We start from the raw sequence: 19552 nt of genomic DNA, 5'->3' as shown, positions 1-19552 counted from the left end.
GCTCAAAATAGCGGTGCCCAGCCCCTGCCCGTTGCATCCTGGAATGCACTGGGAAGAGGCCTAAGTACCATATAAGAAGTTTTCCTTATCTCCCTATTTTCTTGGTCACAAGGAAATACCTGGAATAGAAACCCTGCCCTTCTTCCCCTGGTGGCATGGGTTTGACCACTTGGGCCTGCAGAAGGGCGGAAATTTCCTCTACAAGTGCTTGCTTGTGTAGAGAGCTAAGATTCTCTCAGTGGGCAATTTGGAGGTTGTTGATGCTAATTCAGGGTGTATGCATTATGAACTATTTGAAGAACCCACTGGTCACAGGTTATAAGGGGCTATCTGTGGTGGTAAAAAGTGAGCCTCCCTTCGATTGGTAGGTTAGCCGGAACAGATCCTCTTTTGAGTTAGTCAAAAGCCCATGCCCTGCTTTGATTGGGGAGCCAGCTGGGACTTCTGAGGGTGAGATTGTTAAGGCCTGGGACGCTGGCTTTGACTAAATGGACCGGGCTGAGGGCTGGTATCTACACCTTTGAGAGTAGTAGGACCTGTGCCTCTGCCCAGTCAACAATCTTGTTGAAGAAGATGAAGTCAGCGACCTCTTCCACTTTCTTTCCAAATAAGTTGTCCCCTTGGCAATTTTTTCAGAGGGGTCTTTTCTAGAAACTTTTTCTTTTTTTGTTTTTTTGCTCCATTGTTCTACCTCTGTGCAATGCAGGGTTTTATCCGCAATGTAGCTGTATTCTCTGTTGGCATCATATTAAAGGTATTTATTGTATCTACTTCCTGGGTGAATGTGTGTGAGTCTGTAGTTTTATGCACATTTGTCATCTGAAAATACAAAAGAACCCACAAGGTAACAGCAGAAGCCCCTGTTGTTCTAAATCAGCACCTACTAAAAATTCCCTATTAAAACTAACAGGGAAAAATAAATACACCTGAAAAATCAGGAAAAATTTGCGAAAAAATGAAAACTAATCAAATTTTTCTTGCCTGTGCTCATTTCTCTTATGTACCATTAGCTAGAATTGCTTCTCTTACATTAATGTATTGGGTCATTTCTGGAGGGGCAGGAGGTGAATTTTATCTATCTGGAACCTCCAGTCTGATCTAACCCAATATTGAATGTGATGTGTTGGTCTTTCCCCCACACCAAATTGGTTCCCTTCTGTTATTTTTGAAGTGTTATTTTGCCTCCCGACAGATATTCTCAACTCTTTATTGGATGTTATTTTATACAGCTAACTCTGTGAATAGGCAACTGAAAGGTAAGCTCTATGGAACATGAAGCTCTTTTACATGCAAGGTTTAAATTTCCCAGTATTGCACATTGCAAAACAGACCCCTAACAACTCTATTTATGTGGCTTTACTTAGGGAGCAGGGAGGGTGGGGAAGGGAGTAGAAGAGAACTGAATGTAGACTGGGGGAGAAAGAACTTGAGAAGACAGGGGGAGATACCAGATTGGGGGGGGGGGGGGAGGGAAAGGAGTAGAGGGAGAGATGCCTCCTCCCAACCTGACCATGATCTGGCATCTGTCTCTCACCTCCCTTACTAGAAGTTACATTTTTTTTATTATAATGCTCAGTAGGAAACAAACATTAGAGGGAATATTACCTGCAGAATACAGACAGAGCCAATAAGCAACCACTAACTAGAAATAGGAGCTCTAAGAAGTCTGAATGCAGTGCAACACTGGAGAAACAGAAATGTATTTCCTTCTGTATTGCATTAAAAAAACAGCAGCAGAGATGAGCTGCCTCTGGCCAATCCCTAGTCCTTCCCTCTGCTGTGTCCCACTCACAGTAAGCTGTATAAGAGGAAATGGGATGCAACAGAGAGACGGCCCTGGGGCCAACTAGAAGCAGCCTGTCTTCATTGTTGTCACTGTCGGTGATCCACAAGACGTTTGTAGGATTGGAGGGGAGGGGAAAGGAGAGAGGACAGGGAGAGATGCCATACCCACCACAGGAGGGGGTAAGAGAAGAGAGAGAGTTGCTGGACTGCGGGGCCAGACAGCAGAGTCAATGCATGAAAGGAGGGCACTTTGGTTCAACAGAAGGTGGCCTACACCATTTGATGGCCCTGGGCATTTGCCAAGCTTGCTCAATGCTACTACATCACTGAATAGCAGCCTAGTGGTAACAAGTGTGGGTTCAAATTTCAGAGACACTCTTTATGACGTTGGGGAAGTCATTTAACCTTCCACTGCCCCAGATACAAACACTGGATTGAAAGCAGAAAAATACCTGCTGTACGTGACTATAACTCACCTTGAACTACTACTGAAAAGGTAGAAACAAAATTCAAATGAATAATAACATTACCTTTACAATATTCATAACAACAAGGTCTTGATTGGTCTCACAATCTGATAACAGTTGTTTAATTCCATCTATTCGATCACGAAAATCCTTTGCATTGAGTGAGCTAGTTACGGTCTTTACATACTCTGCAGATTCAAAAGAATTTCGGGGCATCATTTTTCTTGCAATTTCTTGAACTTCTCCAGTATCTCTACTAAGACAAATTGAACAAAACATATTACATGCATATATTAGTAAGAGGCCAAACTGAGTTTTACTGATAATAGTAGTGATGTGACATTTTCGCTATTTGGATACTGTAACTTCCAATAAAATTCAGTATTAGTGTGCTAGAAATTATAAGCTGATAAAGCTTGATGTATATATATATATATATATATATATAAAACAGACATGTGAACTTAAATAGATTAATTCACTATAGTCTTTCGTTTGTATAATGCCTATATTGATTCAACTGCATTCCTATAAACCACTTTTATTTTTTTCTAAACCTGTGTTCAACACTGAAATTTATAATGCAAAGATAAAAGCTTTAGGCAGGTGGGCCAACCTAGCATATTGAAGTAGCCATACACTACTAGTAGATAGGCTCTTTTGGAATTTAACACTTACTACAGACAAATAAAAGCCTGCTTCAGACTGACTGATAGAGAAACTTCATTAAGGATCTACAACAGGTGAACACAATTCCAGTCTTGCATGCCAGTGAGGTTTATAAGATATCCACAATGAATATGCATGAAATGCATCTGCTACTCTTGGGGGAGTTATGCACCACTACACAATGAAGAATTTAAACATAATTCTCCTTCTGTGCAGAATTCTTCAAAGGAACCAAAAAAAGATGCACCTATTCTATTTTAGCTCCTCTTTCTCTAACCTCCCTCCTCCCCCCCCCCCCCCCCCGGTGGAATCAAACAATTTCAAATATTTTGCCTTGGCCTAATCTTTTAACAGCAGAGAAGGAGGAAAGAAGCAGACAGAGATAATGGGATCTGCAGGAGGAAGAAGAAAGGGAGTTTTAGACAATGGGGTGGGGCGTGGGAGCCGCGATTGTGAGAGACACAGGGCCCCCCCCAGCCCGGAAGACTGGCATTTGTGGTAACACTTATCCAGTCTACAGTATCAAGAAACATCCCTTGCTCCAGATGACTCCTGACTAGCCACCAAGCCAGACTCAGTTGTGCCAAAGAACTGAGGGACAACTGGTGGTACAAGTCGTCCATCTGAGCAGACGAAATCAACAACAACGATTTCTGAAGGAGGCATATGTAAGATCTTGCCTAAGGAACTTCTTCAACAGAGGCCGCCATCGAGCCAAGGACTTGCAACACCTCCCATGCCGAGGGTCTGTGGGAGTTGCGGAGAGCCCGGATCTAAGAAATTAGCTTCTGAATCCTGCCTTCCAAACTATGCGCTACACTTTTTTATTCATTATACCTGTATTACCATATTATAACTCTGCAAACATCATTACACATTCCCTATGTATCCCTCCTTTCCCTCCCTCACAACCCCCCACACCCTCCCTCCCTCTCCTCTTCCCTCCCTTCTTCATTACCAGCTGTGGTTTCTGATACCAGTGTCTCTATATTCGTCTTTGTTATATACCACTGTCTTTTTATATGAGGCCCCTAGCTAGGGGTGTGGGTGTGGATTGAGCTTGAACAGAATTTGCAAGAATTCATTTCAATTATAAATTACCTTAATCACTGAGTATATTAAACTTTACGCCTCAACATTTACACCTGCATTCAAGACAATTTCTGTCATGTATGCTAGTATTTCACAAAGATACAGAGGCACCTGTATCAAGTATTTGAGAAGAAATGTAATAAAAATAATTATGATAAAAAGCACTTAAGTAGGCACCTTAATTGGTCACTTAATCTAGGCACTCTGTTAAACATTACCCTCTATGGGGGTAATCTTATAAAGTCATTTAGCATGTATGTGGCATTATATGCACATAAAATAGCTTTTATATAATTAGGTCATATGTAAAAGTGTATGTGTTGGTATGAACATATGTTCTTTTATTGGAAGAACTGCTGGGGGCACAGTCTGGGTGGAATGCAGGCAGTGTTGCAAAGTACATGCATTGATTACAAAAATAAGCTAATCTATGTGTGCATTTGCATACTCTATGGGCAGCTATTATGTCTACTTGAGAGCAGGTGTAAATGTTTGTGACTTCAACATAGGTGCAATTGCTGCTGGATTTGCGCTAGTATTTTATAAAGACACACAGGTGCCTGCATGTCTTACAACAGGACTAAAATGAGTTCCTTCTTGCCTGCTAAACTTAGGCATCCTGGCATAAAATTACCCTCTATATGGTATTTATACAATTACTGCACAGAGGAATACAGTACTGTATGACAGTTTTTAAATAAACTATGATTTCTCTGCTTCTACTACCTTTCTGTAACATCTCTGGAAGTGGATGAAGATCTTGTGCTACCACTGTTGCTAGGTTGAGAACGTCTTCCTTTTGCTGATGGAGTGTCTAATGGCATCTCTCCCAACCCCTGCAAGAGGAGGAGAAATAAAAATCATATCCAGTCATTAAACTGTAGAAGAAGCTTTCAAAAGGCCAAATTGCTTGGTTTGTTAACCAGCCAAATTGTCTGCTCCCAACTGCCCTAGAACCGAGAAAATGATGCCAGAGCGTTGAGAAGGGGGGCATGGCAGACAGAAAAATATGCTGGTTGGGGAGGAGACTCAGACCAATGCCAGAGAACACAGGGCGGTAGGAGAGAAAATGTTGCTGGAGTGTGCAGGACGGGGGTGTACAGAGAGAAAAAATGCTGCAGAAGCACCTGGGAGGGAGGCAGCTTCATGCTTTAAAATTATTAACATAAGTTAAACTATTAACGTACTGATTGTGCTAAAAACACAATAAAATAATCTAATTTTACAAAGAACGTTGTCTATATAACGATGGTGAAATTAGGTCTTACCTGCTAATTTTCTTTCCTCTAGACCCTCCAGACCGGTCAAGACGCTTGAGTTATGCACGCCCACCAGCAGAGGGAGACTGAGAACACTAAAACTTAAACCAGTATAAGCTAGCAGCCAACCCCCAAGCAGCCAGTAAATCCTTAAAGCAGAAAACAAATGAAACCAATAAACAATTACAACCCCTAAAGGTCAAAGAACCCTGTACTCAGAAACAAAAAACATGAAACACGTGCTTCAACTGACCGAATGCCACAGCGCTACGGTCCCTCTCTGAAATGCAGAGGAAATATATGTATAGCAAGACTTGAAATTTAGATACCTTTCAGCCATAGCAACATAGACCATAGGAACACCAGAACTCTGCCAATCATACTCACCACAAAGAAACATGTACACAGCGGGAGGGTTCTTAACTGGTCTGGAGGGTCTAGAGGAAAGAAAATTAGCAGGTAAGACCTAATTTCACCTTCCTCAGCGATCCTCCAGACTGGTCAAGATGCTTGGGAAGTACCAAAGCAGTACAACTCCTAAGGGCAGGAACCTTTCATCCCAGAAGTCAACACTGCCGCACCAAAACTGGCATCCTCCCTAGCCTGCACATCCAGTCTATAATGTTTCATAAACGAATGCAATGAGGACCAGACCGCCGCCCTACAAATATCTTGAGGCGGAACCAGACCACTCTCCGCCCAGGAGGAAGCTACTCCCCTGGTCGAATGCGCCTTCAGTTGGTCAGGCACTCTACGTCCCTTGATCAAATATGCCGAGGAAACCGCCTCCTTCAACCATCTGGAAATAGTTGCCTTAGAAGCTGCAGCTCCCTTCTTTGGACCGCCGTACAACACAAACAACCTATCTGAAGACCGAAACTCCCGAGTCCTGGATAAATAAGCCCTCAAGACTCGCCGAACATCCAGCTTGGCTAAACGGCGCTGAGACGCATCTCCTAACTTATCTCCCAGCACTGGCAAAGAAATGTCTTGATTTACGTGGAAAGACAACACTACCTTGGGTAAAAACGATGGAACAGGCTTCAAAGAGACCTTTTCCTTCGAAAAAGCCAGGAAAGGCATGCGACAAGACAAAGCTTGCAACTCCGAAACTCACCGCGCCGAAGTAATAGCCACCAAAAACACAGACTTCAAAGTAAGATCTTTAAGAGTACTCGACCCCAAAGGCTCAAAGGGAGGCCCTACCAAGACTTCCAACACCAAGTTCAAATCCCACGACGGTACAACTGGTCGCCGAGGAGGACGAATCTGCTTTAAAGCACGTAAAAACCGAACCACATCCGGGGAAGACGCCAAGGAGACTCCCCGTATCCTTCCCCGAAAACAGGACAGAGCCGCAATCTGCACCTTCAAAGAAGAAAGAGCAAGACCTCTGTCTACACCATCCTGTAAAAACTCTAACACCTCCGGAATGGAAGCTGTCCAAGGCGAACAAGAACGATCGTTACACCAACCTTCAAAGATCCGCCACACCCTAACATAAGCAAAGGACGTGGAACGTTTACTGGATTGCAACATAGTATCAATCACCTTAGTTGAAAAACCTTTCTTCTTCAGCTTGTCCCTTTCAAGAGCCAGGCCATAAGCGAGAACGGAGACGGGTCTGGCATCACGATCGGACCTTGCACCAACACCACCGACTCCGCCAGCACGAGCAGCCCGGCTATCGCCAGACGTACTAGATCGGCAAACCAAGGCCGACGAGGCCAATTTGGAGCCACAAGAATTAGTGTCCCGGCGTACCGCTCTATTCTTTGAACTATCCGTCCTATCAAGGGCCAAGGAGGAAACACGTACAACAGCTGGTGAGGGGGCCACGCAAGCACCAGAGCATCGATCTCCTCGGACCTCACTGCCGGCTGAAAAACCTGGGTACTTGAGCATTGTCTGACGAGGCCATGAGATCTATCAATGGCAGACCCCACTCCTTCACTAGGCGATGGAACAATGGACGATGTAGAGACCACTCTCCTGGATCCAACGTGTGCCTGCTCAGAAAATTCGCACTGACGTTGTCTACTCCGGCTACATGACTTGCCGAGAGACTCTGAAGATGAAGTTCTGCCCAACGCATTAACTCCGCCGTCTCCTCTGACACCTCTCGACTCTTGGTACCCCCCTGATATACGTACGCCACCGCCGTGGCATTGTTGGACAGTACTCGAACTGCCTTGCCTTCGAGAAGATACTGAAGGGACTGCAGTGCCAACCTTATCGCCCGAGTTTCCAACCGATTTATGGACCACAAGGTCTCCTCCTCCGACCAGCAACCCTGAGCTACCTCTCCGAGACAATGCGCCCCCCCCAACCTGCTAGACTGGCATCCGTCGTTAGCACCGTCCACTCCGGAGGATCCAAGGGCATGCCTTTTTCCAGATTTGGCGTGTGAATCCACCATCGCAGGCTGAGATGAACCGGATCCGGCAAGTGCAGTCTTTTCTCCAAGCTCTGAGTCTGAGGAGACCACCGCTCCAACAGTGCCGCCTGCAACCGCCTCATGTGAGCCCTGGCCCAGGGCACTACCTCTATCGATGCCGCCATGAGTCCCAAAATCTGAAGGTAAGAGTGAGCAGACGGGAACCGTTTGGCACAAAACTGGCGAATCAATAACTGCATCTTGGCAATTCGAACTGCTGGTAAAAACACCCGGCCCTTCGCCGTATCAAAGCGAACCCCCATATATTCCAGGGACTGAGTCGGTACTAGGTGACTCTTGACCAAGTTCACCACCCAGCCAAGCGACTCCAAGAAAGCTACCACCTTCGCCGTCGCATCCACACTCTCCTGAAGGGACTTGGTGTGAATGAGCCAATCGTCGAGATACAGGTGTTCCAACACTCCTTGTTTCCTCAAAGCCGCAGCCACGACCACCATAACCTTGGAAAAGGTACGAGGTGCCGTAGCCAGACCGAACGGCAGCGCACAGAATTGAAAATGCTGTCCCAGAACCGCAAAACAGAGAAACCGATGATGCGCCGCCCAAATGGGAATTTGAAGATAGGCTTCTGTCAGATCCAAAGATGTGAGAAACTTCCCCTTCTGCACCGCTACTATGACCGAGCGCAACGTTTCCATGCGAAAGGAGGGAACTTTCAAAGCATCGTTGACCCTTTTAAGATCTAGAATAGGCCGACAGGAACCTTCCTTTTTTGGAGACCACAAAATAAATCGAACAACCACCTGTCCCCCTTTCTGAAACCGGCACGGGAACGACCGCCCCCAGATCTATCAGCCGACGAAGCGTCTGCCGAATCGCCCTGGCCTTGACCCGAGAGCGGCACGGAGAGGCGAGGAAAAAATCTGGAAGGAAAGTCTCGAATTCCAGCGCGTACCCGTCTCGCACCACTTCGAGTACCGACTGATCTGACGTGATATGGGTCCACCTCTGATAGAATTGACGCAAACGAGCCCCTACCCTTACCAGAGGCTGGACCCGCACACCTTCATTGTGAAGCACGCCCGGAGGACAGACCTCCCCCCGGCACGTCTCGGCCTCCTCGCCAACCTCCGCGAAAGGGCTGAGTACGCTGAAAAAATCGACCTCTAGGCGCAACACTGAACCTACCCGGCCTATAACGCCGAGTATCTTTGAAACGCGCACGCCTTGCCATACCTCGACCCTCTGCTTTGGGGCGCAACTCCGGCAAACGCGGCACTTTGGTCTCTCCAAGGCCACGAACCAACTTATCCAACTCTTCTCCAAACAGCAAGGTCCCCTTGAAGGGCAGAGAACATAACTTGGACTTAGACGCCGCATCCGCTGTCCAACCACGAAGCCAAAGAGCCCGACGAGCTCCAACCGCCAATGCCAATATTCTTAGCAGAAGCTCTCAGCAGATCATAGCTAGAATCTGCCAAAAAGGAAGAGCCCATCTCTAACTTGGCTAGCTCTTGCACCAAGGAAGCTCTATCTAAGGCCGGGCCATTCAAAAGTCTTTCAGCCCAACGGAAACACGCCCTGGCTACTAGGCCCCCGCACAGAGACTCTAATCTCCTATCCTGCGGATCTCTGAGAGCAGCCCCCCCCCCATCAACCGGAATAGCCGTAGCCTTGGTAACCGCGGTCACCACCGCATCCACTGTCGGCGACTTAAAGGAGTCCTTATCCCCTTGTGGAATAGGGTACAGTCTCGCCATAGCTCTGCTCACCCTACAAGGAGAATCTGGGGAGGACCACTCCTGGAAGATCATATCTCTGAGATCCGAATTCATGGGAAAAGTAAGCGCTGCCCGCTGAATTCCCTTAACTAAGGGGTCAAGCTGCTTAGCGTCCGCTACCACCGGCTCAGGCGAATCAAACCTAAGCGTGGACACTACCTGCTCACTCAGCTCAGGAAGCTCATCCCTAGGGAAAATGCGCACCACCGAGGGGTCTTCATCTGGCAAAGGCCCCTCCTCCTCAGAAATCCTGTCCCCTAGGAAATCATCCCCCAGCAGACTACCCTCGTCGTCTGAGGGAGGCAAGGAAAACAAATCTGGCTCTTCAGACCAATCTAAACGCTGTCGCTTAGCAACCAGAGGCCCTGCTCCCTTCAGAGGCTCTAACCGATTAGGGCCTGACTGCCATGCCTGAAACATGGCCCAAATAAAACCCGGAGGAAACCCCATGGCCCCCGCACCTTCCGGAGGCCTGGAAGCACTCTGCTCCGGACCTTCCAACAGCGGGCAAGCAGCCACCCCCGTAGCGCCAGAATCCAAGATGGCGGCGGTTCCCGCCAAAATCGGAACCACCGCTACGGGCCCAGAGGACAAGTCAGAACCAGGCAAACCTTTACCGCTACCTGAACCTTCCGCAGCTAGTACCGGAGGCGAAGAATCAGGCTGTTTAGGCTCCCCACAGAACCTGCATTGAGCTCCTGGTGCATCTATCCCCCTTCGCGCACAAGTATGGCTTTCCCGCCGACATCGGGAATTTAAAGCGGTACACCCTAACGTCCCAGCTCTCTCAAAGTTGCTCAAAATCCCCAGACCTCTCTGTCAGCTTCCCAAACAACACAGTCAAGCACTGCCAAGCAGCCAAACACTGTTTCTTTTTCTTTCTTTTTTTTTTTTTTTAACACACTCACAACAAAAGCCCAGTTGCTAAGAGCTGACAGGGGCTAAGCACTTAAGGTTCCTGCCATAGCAGGAGCCGAGGCAACAGGCAGAAAGTTCAGAAAGAGGATTTCAAAGCTACAAACTGCCAGAAGTTATGGCTCTCAAGGTTCCTGTCACAACAGGAGCCAAGGCACATGGCTGCCTAACCAAAGGCCAGCCGGGGAATAAGCCACACACCGGCTAAATTCCACAGAGAAAAGTGAATCCCACTGGACCCGCTTTTCTTGAAGCACTCAACCAAAAATAATTCCAAGTACAGGGTATTAGTTAAGAAAATCTAATCCTACCAGACCAGACTGACTGCTCAGGCTGCATGTCTACCCTCTGCTGGAGACTGAGATTTACTGGCTGCTTGGGGGTTGGCTGCTACTTTATACTGGTTTAAGTTTTAGTGTTCTCAGTCTCCCTCTGCTGGTGGGCGTGCATAACCCAAGCGTCTTGACCGGTCTGGAGGGTCACTGAGGAAGCCAGAGTTTAATCTTCTAATAAGGTGATGGTTTGTTAAATGGATATCTTCAAATAGGTCTACATAGAGATTGGCCAGGTCTGGGGCCATTGAGGCACCCATGGCAGTGCCTTTTAATCTGTTGAAAAAGTGGTTCTGAAAACAGAAGTAGTTTTTAATTTAAATTGATTGCACTTGTTTAAATATTTTTCACATATGTAATATTCTATATACATGTATGTTTTCTGTTCCCTGAGGCAGGTGGCCAAGTTGCAGTTCTGGGATGGGGATGATCCTGGAGGAGGTAGGATCGTAGGGGTGTAAGAAGTAGCTATTCAGCCTGCCATCTAATTAGTTGATCCGGTAGCGGGCTGAATATCGCACCAGGCTGGTTATATTCTGGATTTGGCCAGAGCCCACACAAAGCCTGGATATTCAGTACTACCACTGAATATTGAGGCCTAATTCAGACCGTGGTGGTCAGTGTTTTAAAAAGCCACTGGACACTGCTGGCTGAATACTGACCAATAAGATTATTATTACTAATTCTCTTTACACTGATGTGTGTGCTCCAAATGTCAGCATATATCTCCCTAATTCTATAAACTTGCATGCTCAATTTTACCCTTAGAGTGCTAAGTTGCACGCACAAGTTATAGGAGTCAGTGGTGTGAACAATTTAATAATTAGCTGCTAGTTGGCATTACCAATTATTTGCTATAAATGCAGTTAATTGGCAGTAATTAGCAGTTATACATGCAACTTCCCTTAATATTCTACAAATTTTGTATGCAAAACCCATCATGCGTAACTGCAAGGAGTCATGGACCTGGGAGAGGCATGGGCGGATCAGGGGAATGCCTAGCACTTATGTACGCAGGTTATAGAACATTAAAATCCCACTGAGCTAGTGTAGGTTCTTGTGCCTAAAGTTAGGCTCGTAACTGTGGACTTACACTAGCATTCTGTAATGGCAATTGCACATGCAATTCATGTTTAACCTGCATCATCTCTGTGCCTAACTTTAGGCTATCAATAGAGAATTACCTCTATATGTACTCCTACAACTTACAGGAGGTAGTGGTTTTGACTGCATAAAGTAGAAAGCAACTGCGCTTACCTCAGACTAAACTAGTTGAAGCTTCAATTAAAATTATTTTTAAATTACAGGAACTTTTGCTTTCATTAAACTCAGAATTATAACTGAGTGCCATAAATTCTCCCTTTCTAGTCCTTTATGCTACATAATGCCGCAGCTAGACTTGCTTCAAAGCATTGCACTTTGATAGAGCCACTCCTTTACTATATACAGTGGGGGAAATAAGTATTTGATCCCTTGCTGATTTTGTAAGTTTGCCCACTGACAAAGACATGAGCAGCCCATAATTGAAGGGTAGGTTATTGGTAACAGTGAGAGATAGCACATCACAAATTAAATCCGGAAAATCACATTGTGGAAAGTATATGAATTTATTTGCATTCTGCAGAGGGAAATAAGTATTTAATCCCTCTGGCAAACAAGACCTAATACTTGGTGGCAAAACCCTTGTTGGCAAGCACAGCGGTCAGACGTCTTCTGTAGTTGATGATGAGGTTTGCACACATGTCAGGAGGAATTTTGGTCCACTCCTCTTTGCAGATCATCTCTAAATCATTAAGAGTTCTGGGCTGTCGCTTGGCAACTCGCAGCTTCAGCTCCCTCCATAAGTTTTCAATGGGATTAAGGTCTGGTGACTGGCTAGGCCACTCCATGACCCTAATGTGCTTCTTCCTGAGCCACTCCTTTGTTGCCTTGGCTGTATGTTTTGGGTCATTGTCGTGCTGGAAGACCCAGCCACGACCCATTTTTAAGGCCCTGGCGGAGGGAAGGAGGTTGTCACTCAGAATTGTACGGTACATGGCCCCATCCATTCTCCCATTGATGCGGTGAAGTAGTCCTGTGCCCTTAGCAGAGAAACACCCCCAAAACATAACATTTCCACCTCCATGCTTGACAGTGGGGACGGTGTTCTTTGGGTCATAGGCAGCATTTCTCTTCCTCCAAACACGGCGAGTTGAGTTCATGCCAAAGAGCTCAATTTTTGTCTCATCTGACCACAGCACCTTCTCCCAATCACTCTCGGCATCATCCAGGTGTTCACTGGCAAACTTCAGACGGGCCGTCACATGTGCCTTCCGGAGCAGGGGGACCTTGCGGGCACTGCAGGATTGCAATCCGTTATGTCGTAATGTGTTACCAATGGTTTTCGTGGTGACAGTGGTCCCAGCTGCCTTGAGATCATTGACAAGTTCCCCCCTTGTAGTTGTAGGCTGATTTCTAACCTTCCTCATGATCAAGGATACCCCACGAGGTGAGATTTTGCGTGGAGCCCCAGATCTTTGTCGATTGACAGTCATTTTGTACTTCTTCCATTTTCTTACTATGGCACCAACAGTTGTCTCCTTCTCGCCCAGCGTCTTACTGATGGTTTTGTAGCCCATTCCAGCCTTGTGCAGGTGTATGATCTTGTCCCTGACATCCTTAGACAGCTCCTTGCTCTTGGCCATTTTGTAGAGGTTAGAGTCTGACTGATTCACTGAGTCTGTGGACAGGTGTCTTTCATACAGGTGACCATTGCCGACAGCTGTCTGTCATGCAGGTAACGAGTTGATTTGGAGCATCTACCTGGTCTGTAGGGGCCAGATCTCTTACTGGTTGGTGGGGGATCAAATACTTATTTCCCTCTGCAGAATGCAAATAAATTCATATACTTTCCACAATGTGATTTTCCGGATTTAATTTGTGATGTGCTATCTCTCACTGTTACCAATAACCTACCCTTCAATTATGGGCTGCTCATGTCTTTGTCAGTGGGCAAACTTACAAAATCAGCAAGGGATCAAATACTTATTTCCCCCACTGTAAGCTGCATTGGTTACCTATCAAAGCCAGTTATTTTCAAATCCTGTGTTTTTGTCTTTCAAATATTATATGACATGACACCAGATTACATGCAGTATTTAATAAATATTCCCTTTCATAATGTAGCTTTTGGGTCCCGGGACGGAACTATCTTACATAGTAACATAGTAACATAGTAGATGACGGCAGAAAAAGACCTGCACGGTCCATCTAGTCTGCCCACGATAAACTCATATGTGTATACCTTACCCTGATTTGTACCTGTCTTTTCCAGGGCACAGCCGTATAAATCTGTGCAGCAGTATTTCCCATCTCCCAACCACCAGTCCCTCCTCCCATCACCGGCTCCGGCACAGACCCCGTATAAAAAGTCTGCCCTCCCCCATCCTAGCCTCTCAACCACCAACCCCTCTTCCCCCTGCCTCCCAATTTCAGTTAAGCTTCTGTGGATCCATTCCTTCTGCACAGGATTCCTTTATGCCTGTCCCACGCATGCTTGAATTCCGTTACCGTTTTCATCTCCACCACCTCCCGCGGGAGGGCATTCCAAGCGTTCACCACCCTCTCCGTGAAGAAATACTTCCTGACATCTTTCCTGAGTCTGCCCCCCTTCAATCTCATTTCATGTCCTCTCGTTCTACCGCCTTCCCATCTCCGGAAAAGATTCGTTTGCGGATTAATACCTTTCAAATATTTGAACGTCTGTATCATATCACCCCTGTTCCTCCTTTCCTCCAGAGTATACATGTTCAGGTCAGCAAGCCTCTCTTCATACGTCTTGGAACGCAACTCCCATACCATCCTCGTAGCTTTTCTTTGCACCGCTTCCATTTTTTTAACATCCTTCGCAAGGTACGGCCTCCAAAACTGAACACAATACTCCAGGTGGGGCCTCACCAACGTCTTATACAGGGGCATTAAAACCTCCTTTTTTCTGCTGGTCACACCTCTCTCTATACAGCCTAGCAACCTTCTCGCTACGGCCACCGCCTTGTCGCACTGTTTCATCGCCTTCAGGTCCTCAGATACTATCACCCCAAGATCCCTCTCCCCGTCCGTGTCTATCAGGCTCTCCCCACCTAACACATACGCCTCCCTTGGATTTCTACTCCCTAAGTGCATCACTTTGCATTTCTTCGCATTGAATTTTAATTGCCAAACGTTAGACCATTTTTCCAGCTTCTTCAGATCTTTTTTCATGTTTTCCACTCCCTCCGGGGTGTCCACTCTGTTGCAAATCTTGGTGTCATCCGCAAAAAGGCAAACTTTACCTTGTAACTCTTCGGCAATGTCACTCACAAATATATTGAACAGAATGGGCCCCAGCACCGATCCCTGAGGCACTCCACTACTCACCTTTCCCTCCTCCGAGCGAACTCCATTTACCACCACCCTCTGGCGTCTGCCTGTCAACCAGTTCCTAATCCAGTTTACCACTTCGGGTCCTATCTTCAGCCCTTCTAGTTTATTCAAGAGCCTCCTGTGGGGAACCGTGTCAAAAGCCTTGCTGAAATCTAAGTAGATGACGTCCATAGCCCGTCCTTGATTTAATTCTCCCGTCACCCAGTCAAAGAATTCAATGAGATTCGTTTGGCACGACTTCCCTTTGGTGAAACCATGTTGTCTGGGATCTTGCAACTTATTGGCTTCCAGGAAATTCACTATCCTTTCCTTCAGCATGGCTTCCATTACTTTTCCAATAACCGAAGTGAGGCTTACCGGCCTGTAGTTTCCAGCTTCTTCCCTATCCCCACTTTTGTGAAGAGGGACCACCTCCGCCGTTCTCCAATCCCTCGGAACCTCTCCCGTCTCCAAGGATTTATTAAACAAATCTTTAAGAGGACCCGCCAGAACCTCTCTGAGTTCCCTCAGTATTCTGGGGTGGATCCCGTCCGGCCCCATGGCTTTGTCCACATTTAGCTTTCCAAGTTGTTCATATACACTCTCTTCCGTGAACGGTGCTTTATCCAGTTCATTTTCAGGTGTACTTTTGCCAGTCCCTCTCGGTCCTTCCCCAGGATTTTCTTCAGTAAAAACAGAACAAAAGTATCTATTTAGCAAATTGGCTTTTTCTTCATCATTTTCTACATAGCGTTTTGCTGTATCTTTTAGTCTTACAATCCCCTTTTTAGTCTTTCTCCTTTCACTAATATACCTGAAGAAGTTTTTGTCTCCCCTCCGTACATTTCTAGCCATTTGTTCTTCCGCTTGCGCCTTTGCCAGACGTACCTCTCTCTTGGCTTCTTTCAGTTTCATCCGGTATTCCTCCCCGTGTTCCTCTACTTGAGATTTTTTGTATTTCTGGAACGCTAACTCTTTAGCCTTTATTTTCTCAGCCACTTGCTTTGAAAACCATATTGGTTTCCTTTTTCTCTTGCTTTTATTTACCCTCCTTACATAAAGGTCTGTGGCCCTGTTTATTACTTCTTTTAGCCTGGACCACTGTCCTTCCACTTCTCGTATGTCCTCCCAGCCCCTCAGCTCCTTCCTTAGGTATTCTTCCATTTTGTTAAAGTCAGCTCGCTTGAAATCCAGGACTTTGAGTTTAGAGTGGCTGCCATCCACATGAGCCGTTATATCAAAACAAACCGTTTGATGGTCACTGTTTCCCAGGTGTGCAGCCACTTGGACATTTGACACACTATCCCCATTCGTGAGCACCAGATCCAACGTATCTTAGAGGGTCTTTTATTAAAGGTTAGCTCAAGTTATCTGCAGCAGGGCCCATAGGAATAAAAATGGGCCCTGCTGCAGATAACTAGAGCTAATCCTAAGACCCCCTTAGACTTCATCTCCCAAACTGCAAGAACGTATAAGTTTGTAACTAGCTAACAATGGACTATTATTTAGTTCTTATCTGTATCTTATTTTTCATTTGTGGTTTACTTTGCTTGTTGTTTTATTTATTATAAACCACATTGAACTCGAGTATGCTTGGGATACTGTAAGGTATAAATGTAAAAAAATAAATAATAATGCTTCAAATATAGTTCACATGTTAATTATATAAAAATTCACGGTACCTTTTGTCGTAGATTGCTCACAGTTTCTTTAATATAAGGTAAATCCTTAGTCTGCACATATTTTTCAAGCATTTTGTTAAAGTCTGGATGGTACATCAGAAGGAACAGCATTTTTCGACCATAGTACCTAAAATTCAGCAAAATATATATATATATATATCTTACCAAGAGACAAATATGCAAACCTAAATTGGAAATAAAAAGAACATCTTATGCTATATGGAATCACCATCTCTCAAAATTATTGTTGAATTGGTTTTGAACAATATTTTGACTTGACAATTATTTCACAATGACTCCCTTGTGACATGATCAATTTATCATTAAGGAGAGTATTCACCAGCACTGCCTGGTGAGTAGCCTAATAGTTACTGCAGTGGCCTGAGAACCTAGGAAACCGGGTTCAATCCCTGCCTCAGCTCCTTGCGACTCTGGGCAAGTCATTTAACCCTCCATTGCTCCAAGTACAAAATAAGTACCTGTATAAAACATGTAAACTGCTTTGATTGTAAACACAGAAAGGCAGTATATCAAGTCCCATCCCCATCCCATTCTTTCCATTTACAACAGACTGCGCAGAGGATCTTTTGATAAGGTCATATTCTTTTTCTTAAGCAGCTACAACCTTGCTGGAAACCATTCAGAGATAATTTATATGCAAATTATTCAGAACCTGTGCACTTAGTTCCTAACACACTGATCAAATTGCTTATCAGGTTTAAGTGCTATGGCAGTATGTTTTGAAGGTTTTATACTGGCTTTCAATTAGACTATATACCCATTTGAAAGTTTTAATGTTAGCTTTTAATACCCATAAAAGAATCTAGTTATTTATCAAACAGATAGTATTATGGTAGATTAAAAGGCTGCCCGACATGGTCATGTTTCGCCTGCATGAGCTGCTTCGGGGGCTCAAATTGTACTGTAAAATACAACAAAATATATCTCACTGATGGATCACAAACCTTAACGAATCATAATTGGGGCACAACTGTGGACCTCTCTTTGTACTGGCACAATTCCTCACTAAGGGAAGCCCAATTTGCTGACAATTACTTTTCCTTCTTAAAGATGGCCAAGACTTTAGGGATCTTTTAAGATTAGCTTGTGTTATCTGCCACAGGACCCATTTTATTCCTATGGGCCCTGTTGTAGATAACATGCTAACCCTTACTAAAAGACCCCCTCTGTTAATTAACAGTGCCTTTTAAACTTTGATCTGCTGATCCCTATTAACTTAAATCCAAAGGAATAAGACAGCACAGTTTTAATTCCATTTGAATTATTTATTGAATCTGATTGCACATAGGTCTGCCAAAGTGCTTCTCTCTCAAAAAGTGTAACCAAACTGGATATATTTCAGGTTGGTTTTGATGTCTGATTTTACTGATGTGGTAAAGCAATTGAATTTGACTAATTGTGAGTCAGATCCTTGTTCAATGGGATAACTTAGGCAGGTTGTGGAGGTGGCTAGGCCCTGTGCTTTAGGTAAAACTGAGTGCATCCATTACCTCTAGTTTCTATCCACCACACTTTGAAAAAGGTGGTTGAACACCCCTTGTTGAAATCTGGGGCTATGGACAGCAACCTGAGGGCTTGTTAATTTGTCTATATTGAGTAAAATAGTTGATAAATATATTTTTCATTAGCCAGAGGAGTTTCATTCTGATTAGTCAGTTCTTGATTTCTATTAGGGTGACTTTCATCATGGTCATAGAACAGAGTCCTTGTTAGTCTCGGTGCTGGATATTCTTCAACACAGTACTGATAGTGGAAATACTGTACTGTTGGTATCTGAGTGGACGAGCAGCCTAGTGGTTAGTGCCGCAGACTTTGATCCTGGGGAACTGGATTCGATTCCCACTGCAGCTCCTTGTGAATCTGGGCAAATCACTTAACCCTCCATTGCCCCAGGTACAAATAAACACCTGTATGTAAACTGCTTTGAATGTAATTGTAAAAAAACACAGAAAGGCAGTATATCAAGTCCCATTCCCTTACATAGAGCTTATTTTATGCAATATTAGCTCTTCAAAGCAGGAAGGGTGCATTCACCTAAATGTATTAAATGTGGGGTTGCTGATAGTACTTTTGTCCACTCTTTTTGGGTCTGTATGAGGCTACAGAGTTTTTGGTCTTCCATTGTGCACTTTATGGAGACTATATTTAAGTATAAAATTACTGGATCAGTGAACAGTTGATTCTGGACCAGTCAGGGGCCTTTCAGAGTAGTTCTATGAAGAGTACTTTATTGTTTCGTAAGCTGTTCTTGCTTGCCCAGATGTGTATTTTGCAAGCCTAGACTTTGCCAGATCCACCCCCCTCCACTGGCTGGCATTGCTGGAATCAAGTGCATCTGCTAGCCACCTGGGAGGCGAACGAGGCGAGGGGTTCTTTTAAGAGGAAAGTCCGTTTTTTGAAGGTGTGGGAAGCTTATTTTGATATTTTGTCTCCTTGGGAATGTAGTCTTTTGTTTAGTAATGTGTAAAACCATTTTGTTTAAACCAGCGATATAGATGGAGATTTAGGCTGGGTGTGGTGGGTAAGGTTCATTTGGTATTGTGGACTGTAGAGGAGTTTGGGAGTCATCAGAGTCCAGGCTCTTGCATTCTCTAGCTACATTCTAAGCTTGGGCTTGGGGGGGGGGGGGGGGGGGGGAGGGCAGTTTGGGTCTACGGGGATAGGCTGTTCTCTTGTTGTGGAGCGCAAGGGGGGGTTGTTGGTGATTGGGAGAGGGGGGAAATTCCAGTTTCAAAATTTGATGACAGATTGGGTCATTTGGTACTTACCTT

General features: G+C 45.1%; 1 protein-coding gene across 1 annotated transcript in view; it reads right to left on the bottom strand.

Annotated features, from left to right (window-relative positions):
- TOGARAM1 (TOG array regulator of axonemal microtubules 1) overlaps window positions 1–19552 on the bottom strand; it is a 289809-nt gene that overhangs the window by 36829 nt on the left and 233428 nt on the right. Inside the window, exons 18-19 of the mRNA XM_030214411.1 lie at window positions 18970–18994; window positions 2316–2494 (exon numbers count right to left, since the gene is read on the bottom strand). Of these exons, the coding sequence (XP_030070271.1) occupies window positions 2316–2494; window positions 18970–18994 (204 nt within the window). The remainder of the gene's footprint in view (window positions 1–2315; window positions 2495–18969; window positions 18995–19552) is intronic.

The sequence above is a fragment of the Microcaecilia unicolor genome, chromosome 9 (genome assembly GCF_901765095.1).
Source record: "Microcaecilia unicolor chromosome 9, aMicUni1.1, whole genome shotgun sequence".
Taxonomy (NCBI): domain Eukaryota; kingdom Metazoa; phylum Chordata; class Amphibia; order Gymnophiona; family Siphonopidae; genus Microcaecilia; species Microcaecilia unicolor.
The sequence above is the reverse complement of the archived record's forward strand: the minus strand, read 5'-3'. Positions and strand labels throughout refer to the sequence as shown.